At 35.5% G+C, this 11,104-nt stretch overlaps 1 protein-coding gene and 1 long non-coding RNA gene across 3 annotated transcripts; one reads left to right on the plus strand and one right to left on the minus strand.

Annotated features, from left to right (window-relative positions):
- Positions 1–2,449: 2,449 nt before the first annotated feature.
- On the plus strand, positions 2,450–4,703 carry LOC149986516 (uncharacterized). Of its 2 annotated transcripts, none has more exons than XR_016500303.1 (4): positions 2,450–2,585; positions 3,146–3,279; positions 3,664–4,257; positions 4,569–4,703. It is a non-coding gene; the product is annotated as an uncharacterized LOC149986516 (long non-coding RNA). The 2 variants fall into 2 exon arrangements; XR_016500302.1 differs by having other exon boundaries at positions 3,667–4,257.
- On the minus strand, positions 2,584–7,678 carry LOC112275568 (uncharacterized). Its single transcript, XM_024506040.3, has 11 exons — positions 7,416–7,678; positions 6,671–6,842; positions 6,405–6,506; positions 6,095–6,196; positions 5,646–5,728; positions 5,313–5,429; positions 5,103–5,205; positions 4,474–4,743; positions 3,681–4,101; positions 3,198–3,445; positions 2,584–3,005 (listed from the first exon to the last, which is right to left on the minus strand). Exons 1-11 carry the CDS (start codon positions 7,517–7,519, stop codon positions 2,886–2,888), a joined length of 1,842 nt encoding a protein of 613 aa, XP_024361808.1. The 5' UTR covers positions 7,520–7,678; the 3' UTR covers positions 2,584–2,885.
- Positions 7,679–11,104: the final 3,426 nt, after the last annotated feature.

The raw sequence follows: 11,104 nt of genomic DNA on the forward strand, positions 1-11,104 counted from the left end.
AGATGCACATTGCTTTTTGTAAATATTATTAAAAAATATCTTATTTTAATAGAATTGATTTATTTTTAATTTTTTTAATTTTTTAATTTCAATTTAATTTAACTTTTATCTGTTTTGTGATTTAATAGACTTTGTAATATTTTTTAAATTGGTAGGTTTGTCATGTCAGCTTTGTGTAAATGAGAACACCAAAAATAATAGTAAGTATTTGTATAGTATATTCAAAAATTTATTCAACAAATTCACTAGATTTTTGTAAATGAATAATTAATAACTTGAATTTATAAAAATTTCATTATTATTCATTGTATGCACATGGATAATTATAGGTTAACTTTTTTTTTTCATTTTTTTTACTAGTAAAATATTATGTTTTACATTTTAGATATTTTAAAGTTTAAATCTAATTATTTACTATACAATCATATACATGTTTTTCAGTTCTATATTTTACATCACTATTTAAAAACAATTCTAGAACAATTTTAAGTAATAAACATACAATAATTTTTTTCTAATTTTCAACACAGAAATTAGTGTGGAATTTTCAATAATACGAATATTTTTTTAAAAAATTGTATATGTTGCATGAATATGAATCTCTATATATATATATATATATATATATATATATATATATGTAAACTTTGTTTATAAATATTAGTGCATTACAATTTCATTGTAACAAAAACTAGTTTACAAACTAAATCAACTTTTGTATAGGTATTATGTGTAAGTACATACATACATACATACATGTTTATGTATATTTGTCACTTTTAGATACTTAAAGTACTAGTTTTTTAATTTTCTATTCTACAGTTTCGAAAACTAGTTTGCTTTTACAAAAATGATAGTTTCTTATCATATTCTGTACTTAAATTTAAACTGTCATATTTACAACATTAAATTATGAACATATATATATATTACAAAATACATGTATACCAAATACAAAAATCTGAATGCAGTTATTTTAAGTTAAAAAGATATTTTGTGTGTGTGTGTGTGTGTGTGTAAGAATCTTTCATGTCTGACAATATTTCATACGATCCCCAATAGACATGGTGCTAATGCCAACATATCTAAAATATTCACCATATCGTGTCAGCATTATTTAGTACATCGAAGAATGGGAGTAGAGTCCTTCACATTGACACGCAACATGTTTACCTTTGAAAGTAACACAGATAGACTAATATGAATTTAACACAAAACAACTGAAGGCTTTGCCACTGATGAGAAAAAGGTACTCAGCAACCCGAGGACCGTGGCCTTGCTTCCCTTCAGTATCTCCGTAAGTTCATCGTACACTTGCCGAGTAGAATGTTTGCACTGCTGGGCACTCTAATACACAGCTTTCAACTTTCAATATCACTGGGTGTCACTTTGTTACACAACGATTATTTAGAAGCCTCTCTCTGTACCTTTATACAAACTTGTTAGAATCAGGGCTCAATAATTTTGTTGTGAGGGGAAGAAGTGACATCCAGGGTGAGCTGTGAGTACATGTGAGGACACATGGTGCGTAAATAACAAACAGAGCAGATGACAAACACCACAAAAATCATTTTTGCCATTTAGTACTCTTCTGTTCCATGTCTCACTGAGGTACGCCCACCAAGATGCCGTAGATGTGCATATTACTGCTTTGCACTATCCCTGTATCATCAGGAGACTCCAGAGCTGGTGGCAAGTCGCGAAAGACTACTGCAGTAAAAGCACCAACAACAGCTAGAGTTGTACCAACCAGGGCAACGCAGAGAGCTGCAGATAAGAACATGCCACCCAATATAAAAAGTCAAGGACATAGGCTGTACGCACCGTTAGCTTTTCTGGTTGAAGCAGAGGCGCATCTTATCACAATCCGCCAGGTAGAAAACTCTCGTCGACAAATATGGAATGGAGTGTTCCATGTGACAAGGCCGGCCATCAAGGCGGCTAATTGACCAGATCTCTCACAGGACTACGGTACAGGTGACCCAAATTGGCAGCAGGTTGTTTATGCGCATCGTATCCTTCGCAGCATCATCAACACTCATCTTCTGGCTACTTATTGCGTGGATACGAGTTCATTGCGTCCGCATTTTTCATCCTTCTTTGTCACGTCGGTGCTCCACAGCCTAGCCACCGTGTTGAAGTCTGCTCTACACGATACTGATTGAAAGGGTTAGTGTCTAGCAAAAGGAGTTGCTCACAATCTCAATGCAGGGTACAGGTTTTCCCTTACATTCCTGGACTTGTTGAGGAAGAGGGCCCTGAAACTGAAGGTACAAGAGATCGCAGAACGCTGATAACCTAGAGGGTCAGTGTAAATCAGCTCCATTTCTGACCGTTTCTTCGAGCGTTAAAAGAACAAACCTACGATGGACACCGTGGGTCCCAAAAGTCGAGGTTTTCAATAGCTGAATGTGTTGAAACCATGGTGCCTCGGAATGGAATTCAGTGAGCATTTTCGCGAATCAAAAGATTCCTTTCACAATTCAAGACTCTGGAAAGAAACAGCTAATGCAAGAAGGGTAGCTGCGTATGATTTACTTCAGGCAGTGGAACGGTCAAAAGCGAGGTTTTTCGACTAAGATATGGTGAGCCCCTTAACTTCATAATCTGCAATTAATGTGATCACACAAAAATACAATTCTAGATGAGCAATTCGATTACACCTTGCATCAGGGTTGGTAGCTCCAGCTTCCGAAATATTTTATCAACAAAAAACTACGGGCACTCATGTATTGAGTGTCAGCTCAGAGGAGAACTGGAAATGCCGCACATCAGATGAATAGCCCTATATCTCCTCGTGCACTTGATTCAGCGAAGCAGGGAAACGTGAGGTGCAGAATTCAAAAGATATTATCTCAAGTAGCATCAGGCTAAGCTCTCATGAACTACGATTTTGTGCGTCCAAAGAAATGCTCAATTTGAAGTGATCCTTGTCTGCCTTTGGAACCGGTTCCAGAAATCTTTGGTTTTTTCATTTTCTGTGTGGCAATCGTTGACACTCCTCTCTGCATGATACAAACAAGAATGCTTAGAACCCCAAGGGCGCATACAGACTGGTCACAGCAGTTTACATAATATACTGAAAATCTTTTAGTTAGGAAATCTGATTTCAATTGAATAACATGGGTGAATCACGAACTGCAAGGAAAAACGAAACGGATGTTTCATTTATGAAGGTATAAGTTCAGCATACGGACCGAGGAAAGGGAAGGAGGCTTGAAGACTGTAACCCTTCCACCCCGACCATCAGCTCCAGATACGATGAAGGTGCTACTCGAGGTGGATGGTCTCTCACTGGATGCCCTCTTGGAAAAACCAATATAATTATTTGCTGTAGGCATGATTGTTTTATTAACAAGGTTAATATTTTCTGGTGCCGTAACGAAGACCTCTGTGTCCGCCTTATGCTCAATTCTTGGTGAAATTAAGTTAGGCTGATTTATACCTAATACATAGAAGGCAACGACAGAAGACGCAGTCAAAACAAATTATTCCATTCAGAATAAAAATGGTTCATCACATACTGCATAGACGGTACGTACCATGATGCAAACCAGTTAGTTCCAAAATTGAGAACGAAATAATAACAAACTCGAGAAGTAGAAAAAAAAATCGTTGGAGTAGTAAACTGTGTCTAAAATGGTTCTTTTGGACATTGAGGAGAAGATGGAGCTACATACAGATGGATGATGATACTGCAGCCGAGCCGTCATCTCTTGAAAGTGCTAAAAGTCCAGGTCGGGGAAAGGACTTTTGAGCAACACTACTTGGTGTCAAAGCACGCTGCCCTCCGGTAGCCATCCCTGAATCGGTTAACGACTTACTTTCGTTCAGCATCTTAATTTCTTGAAGTAGGCGCTTGGATTTGATTACCCAGAATGAGAAACCAGTGCTTGTTGCTTCGTTATCCTTTCTGATGTCAGGACCAGCTGCTTTCTCTTCAGAACGGCTTCTCTTCCTAGAGCTGAAGTTCTCACCAGAAGTGTTCCCGTTCTGAGGACAGGTTGGCTGTACATGCTCAATCCCCATCAGCCCACGCTCTCTCACAATAATTGGAAGCTGCACATCTGGTAGCTCAGCTCTTGGCACGACTTCGAGGTTCTGCAATTCTTAGGCAGAGGTATCAGCATTAAAGGAACCGAACTCTACTTCATGCTGCAAGAAAACTACTACCACTACCTTACCGAACTTAATAGGTGACGCACACTAAGCTCAGACAGCTGACTCTGCCATTCCAGAAAGGTGTTTGCAGAAAAGGTAATCACATCACATCATCACTTTCATATCGTGGCTTTTATTCTGCATCATCATTCAAATACTGGACATAACATAGATTCAGAACCGCATCTTCACGGCATGACAATCTTGAGACTGATGACTATGAAGTGCGAGATAAGTGTTATTTGCTTCATTTATATGTCACTTAAATGTAGGTATGCGTCATGTTGCCCATTAAGCCGAGGATTAACTGACCTGTCGGGACCCAGATACCTTGAACAAATTATCTGGTACTATATCCTGTTGTAAATCGATATCCTGGACACGTGACACGGCGCTGTCACTTGCAGGTCGGTCTGATAAGGAAATCCTTGGAGCGTTGATACGTTTAGACCCGGTTTGGTTGTTCAAGGGTCTATTAGCTGAGCGATCATCACCTTGTGTTTTTAAAGAACTTTTGCTCAAGTCTCGTAGACAAGCATGGTCCTTTTCCTCAAGGATTTTTTCAAGTTCTTGCACCCGTGCCTGGATCGAAAATCTTTAGTCAACTAGAGTTCTGTGTCGGAAGTGTACTGATCATAGTAAGAAACCGCAAAAGAACCACTCTGAAGTGCTCGTTTTACATGGCGACTAAATCTAGCTAGGAGCAACTTAGTGAACTATAACGAATACTTGCAATATCATAAATATCATAGAACTGCAGCCTATTCCCGAAGGCATAAAAGATTTGAATAACCATAGCGTTCACACAAAGCGTCGCTCAACAGTGAGAACTTTCAGACATGGCCAAAATCTCCATATTATATGTAGCGGATAGTTTTACTTGAAGCTCATAGAACTTGTATTTAGAAGAACTTCACAAATCTACTGGATGGAAATAATACCTTCGTCTTCTTCAACTGCTCACTTGTTTTCTCAAACTTTCGAAGCGCTCGACTCTCACCCATGCCAAGCTCATTACATCGAGTCATCAATTCTTTATATGACCTGTACACGCAGCCCAATTCACATTTAGACTGTGAATGTCATAACAAGACTAGCTCAGAGCAGGTCAATAGAATATGGATGTAGACAGGTTGGCAACATAAGTTTACTTGTTCCGAAGTATGAGAGATTTAGTCAAGGTCTCAATGAAAGCTTCAGAATTAGTTCCGTGTCTGTAATTGCCGAGCCTGAGAATTTCTTCCTCGCCCAGATCTGTGTCTGCCACCCTAGTGAGCAATGTAAGCAACGTAAACAACGTAAGTAATGAACACGTGCAGGTAAGTTATACACAGAAGCAGAACTATTATGACTTCACGATCTACTCCCGAAAGATGACCATTCAATATCTGTAGAAGTAAGAACGGCTTCCTTCGCAAGGCTAGTCAAAACTCCAAAGAGTAACAGATAGGAGAATTATCAAGAGCAAATACAACACAACTCACAGCTTGTGGGCAGCCAAATCTTTTGCCATAGATTGATTCTTTTCTTGCAGCGTTGCCCGCTCATTCAAGCAGCATTTTAACTCCTATAGAACATAATACACAACAGTTAATCGCTCACTCTCTTAGTACGACAAGAGTAAAGGTTCAAAAGAAATAGCACCGTCTCACAGCTGCATCAGGAGCTCCCAAATGAATTTAGGATGTACTGACAATGTAGCCACTTACACAACAGCCTAAAAACAAACATACAGAAAGTCTTCATCACGGAATATTATAAGTGTGCGAAATTCTTGAAATGAATTTGACTATAATTAATTTGCTAAGTATAACCAAACGATAAAATATGTGCCAATGCTTAATCCGATCAGCTACGTGGAAACCACAAGTTGATTCAAGTCTTTGGAAATTAAAATTAAGAAAATATGCATCCACACGAGCAGGAAAACTACCTCCTGAGCCCTGGCGAGACTTTTTTTGCAATGAACTAAAAGTTCTTTAACCACAACGTTTGCTGCCTCAGCTGACTCTGCCCTTCGCAAGTTCGCTACAACCTGCAGAGTTAATACTTAAATCAGGTTGTGGTAGTAGTGACAGAAAATAAATATGCCGTGATTATACGAGGCTACACACGATTCAAATCTTTCCCAGATAGTTCGTTCCTCCCAACATACACAAACAAGATAGACGCACGAAATATGTTAACGTCATACATGTCAAGATTTCAACAGGTTCTCATTGTAAATGAGTAGATAATAAAACCTGAGAGTCGAGCTCTTTCAGCTGCTCGTTTCGGTTCTGTAGAGTCGTCTTGGCAGCAGCCAGCTGGCATTCCAATTTCCGCAATGCAGGAGCATTATCAACCTAAACACCAAAAAATAAATACAATTGAGAGGTCGAATTTGTACAGCCATATGTACAAGAAATGCATTATACATTGTATGGAAGCCATGCTCTGACTTCGTAGTAGATCCCCCCCTTCACTGACGGGTCATTCATACTTAACATCATTCGATTGTATAAATCACCTGATTTGGATCGGCAACAGGCGCCTGCAAATTCTCGGACGGTGGCTGAGTGGAATCATTCACTGCTGACTGAAAGTAAAGGCGGTGAACATCACGGGAGGTACATGATTTTTTGCACAGAGGACAAGTGGGTTTTCGTCCAGCTGGACAGTATTCAATCCATTGCTGCAAGCTGTGAAAAGAGAAACACAATTTCATCGTGACAATAGGCACGTAACGGGAGTGACCATCTCAGACACAGCAAGGAATAGGGAGGAAAAGACAGCAGCGCCCTCGGAACTCAAAACGCAAAAGAAATGGGAATTGCAGGATTGAATTTTAACTGTCACAATTCTGTCTGAAAGGAAGAGATCATACGGCAGCAAGTAAAGAAATAAGTACATTCTCAATTCTGCACCTGACAGCATCAAGAATTACATGAATCCAGGTGCAGCAAGAAAGGAAAGACAATACTTTAAAATGAGAAGTAAATTACAGCAGCGACACTAAAACCAAAAACAATTTCAGTGTTTCCATTGCCTCCAGACAACAGATCCAACAATTCTTCACAATTAGGCGTCACTGTCATCCGACTGTAGCAAGTTTAACTGAAGACGTGATAGAAAATAGGGGTTCAAGTACAAAAGTAACCCTTCCGTCAAACCAACAAACGCGGACGACCACGGTTTCTGAGCAAGGAATTCCAAACGCTCCTGAGTACCGTTCAAACCAAACCCCTCCACTCGAGAGCAGAGCAGATACGCACCAGAGCTCATGGAAGACATGGCCGCAAGCGGAGATGGACTGCAAATCCTCGCAAAGAGGGCGCGCATCCTCGTAGCAGATAACACAGATGGCTCCTTCACTCATCGTTGCCACTCGATTCTGTCCATAAAACCAAAAACGAAAACAACAATAACAAGCACTGCGTGTGCGCCTCCCTTTCGAATTCTCAGCAACAATTGCTCCACTGCGTCCTCAATCGATCGACAAGTCTCTCTCGCTGTCGTCCAAGTGCAGGCAATTGAATTTCAGAGAGACCCGTTAACACCTCTTCCGTCGAAATGCAACATCGTTCATTCATCCAAGCATCCATTCCCGCCAAAACAGTCACAAATGCGAAACCGTTGGATGATTATCATCCATTTTCCGTTCATCCCTCGCTTTGGACTGTGAGTCTTAAATGTACGGTATTTACAATAAAATATAAATTTACATTCAAAAGTACCTTTTTATTAAACTACAACCCTAAAGAAAATAAAATACATGGAAGATGGTATGTGTGTTAATATTTTACTAGTTGGTAATGTAAGTTTATAGATTGGTGTATTGGTTTTTAAAATTGACGATTTTGTAATGTTTAGAACTTAATGAAAAGGTGGTATTTAATGTATAGTATTTTGCTTTTGGATTTTGTTGTAGGTACACTAGATAATAGAATAAGGAAATATCTCATGTCAATTTTATATCAGTGATGAAGAGTATTAACAACATTTCATGCTACGAATTTCAAAATATCCCACTGAAATATTTTGAGGTAGAATTTTAAAAGTAGAATTTAGAAAACATCTAAGGATGATGATATTTATTTAAATTGAGAAATTCATATTCTGGTTTAAGAAATTTTTGGATGCAACTGGATGTTTAATTTGGATTTGTGTTCATAATAATAAAAATTGCATCACTATTAACTCTACAAATAATTTGAGTAACAACTACAGTTGATTTTAAAGTTTCCACGAAGTAACTTAAAACACTAATTTCATAATAGGTGTTAACTCAAAATAGTGAATTGTCAAAAATATATATATCGATCTATTTGAAAGCTTATAAATATTCAATGAATTATAGTTGTATTTTCAAATTTTAATCACCATAATTTTATAGATTAAATAATCAAAAGATATATAGTTATTGTAAAAAGCATTGTGGAAGTAAACAAAAGGTATTTAAAGAAAAATTGAATAGCTTACAAAAAAGAAAATAAATCACATTATAAAATTATAATAAAAAAGATAAATATCCTTTAAATCTAAAACTTTTAACTGATCCAAAAATAAAGAATAATTTTTTAAATTTACATTTTATTGTTCATATATAAATTAAACATGAAGACTTTTGAATATAAAAAAGAAAAAAGAAAAAATGGCACATTTAGCATATTAAATATTTAAATAAACATCTAATTTTATTGAATCTAGACAAGTCCATCATTTGAAATGATATATGCTAAAAAGTTGACTTAAATAGTGTGAAATATACACTTTGCTATCTTAGCATAGAGTCCTACATCTTTTAGTTTTTGTAACACATGAGAAACATAAAGTTCATGTTTTTCTATATTTTTATAATAGATTAAGATGTCATGTAAGTAACAGACAATAAAGTCATCTAAAAACTCTCAAAAGACATAATTCATTAGATGTTGGAAAGTTGTTGGTGCTTTTGTAAGTCTAAAAGGCATAACAATGTATTGAAAATGCAATCCTCTATTCATCTCCTACTTTGATGCATACTAGATTGTATACTCTTCATAGATCTATTTTGTATAGATCTTAGCTTGATTCAATTAATTAAGAATTTTAAATATTAAAGGTAACATGTACCTCTTCTTCATGGTGATTTTGTTGAATCTTCAATAATCAATACATATCCGCAATGATCTATCTTTTTTCTTTACAAATAAAATTGGAACTTCTATTAGAGATTCGAAATGGTGTATGAAGTTTTTGGCTAAATTTTCTTCAATATATTCCTTGAATTCAACCAACTTATTTTTTAATAAACTATGGATTGGTCCAAATGGTAGTTGAGTTCTTTTTTCAAGGTCAATTGAGTAGTGATAGGGATGATGTTTCGGAAGAAAATTCTTCTTCTCAAACACATCTTGAAAAAATTGATATTGGCTTAAAATGCCATTTGAAGTCTTTTCGCCATTAGAAAATAGGTGCAACATAAATGTTACAAGATAATCCTTCTTTTGTAACATGCAAGAAAGCTCTTGCATCTACAAATATATGTTTAGTTATATTAGACTTATGACTTTCTATTTGATTAACTACACTCTTGATTATATTTTGAAAAAAATTAAGACTATAAGAAACCCAATTTATATTATGATTATATATTTTTAGCCATGATAAAGCTAAAATGACTAGATTAAAAAGAGCTCTAATGATATTAAATATTGAATATTACAAAGCTACTATGACTATTAGTTTTCACTTCTATAGAAAAGGTTTCATAAGTAACATCTTCTAAAGATAATAGATGACCACCTATGACTTCTTTGTGAACTAGTTTAGTTTTCTTTACTAAAAGTATGCTATGTCTTTTAGCAAATTCTTCATCTAAGAAACATGCTGAGGCTCTTGAATCTAATAAGATACAAACTTTGTCATGTTTAGGTCCTAAAATAATATTTATTGTAAAACAAGGAGAAGGTTTTAAGAAGAGAATAAGACCTTCACTAAGTATTGTACAATGTTTCAATTGCATGATTTCTATTGTAGTTAAATAAACTTGTTTTTTGATATACTAACTTCTTTGACAGCCGTACTTTTTATTTTGTAGTTGCATTGCTTCTTTGGACAATGTTGAGCTATGTCCTTAGGTTCTCCACAATACAAGTACAATCATCCTTGATAATAATGAATCTTTTTTTGTTCAGTAAGAAATTTAAAATATATCACATTAATTTATATATCTTTTACTTTTGAATGTATGTATTGAAGAGACATTGGTGTTGCCATTGAATTATAATAATGTTGATGTAAACTTGTGCAACTCTCTGATTGAAATTCAAAAAGTTGATTGTCACACTTCACAACAAAAATAATTATTTGACTCAATATTTGAAGATTAGATAAGTTGAACATTAATTTTTTTACCTCATATTATAAGCTATAGAGAAATTGGCTAACAAGTGTAACATCATCCTACTTGATATCAGTTGCAAGTTCTCAAAATTATTAAACATATAATATTATTAATCAATTGTCTTATTATAAAATACGGATCTTGTTGATTGTAACAAGAATTATATCATGTTTTTTATACATGTAATGAAACTTCACCAAGAAAACCTCCAAATTATTTAATATTGGATCCCATCATTCAAAAAAAGAAAAAAACCATGATAATGCTGAACTTGAAAAAAGTGTATCAATGAATCTAACTTACAATCCTAAAGTTGGATAACTTTGGAATTGAAGTTGAATTATAAGTTTTACTTGATTGATAAATCATCAAAACTTCGATTTTGTGCCATCAAACTTAGGCAATACAATCCTTGATTTTTTAATACTAGAAGAATGTTTGAATATTAAAAAAAAGAGACATGATTTGGTGCAAATGTTGAAGAAGCTCCAATTATCTTTATATCTTCACTTCTTGCTATTCTTATTGTTCTTTGTAGTGGTAAATTGAATTGATGCATCATAAACATTAGCTCCC

This window comes from Physcomitrium patens, chromosome 23 (assembly GCF_059467195.1).
Source record: "Physcomitrium patens ecotype Gransden chromosome 23, ASM5946719v1, whole genome shotgun sequence".
Lineage (NCBI taxonomy): Eukaryota > Viridiplantae > Streptophyta > Bryopsida > Funariales > Funariaceae > Physcomitrium > Physcomitrium patens.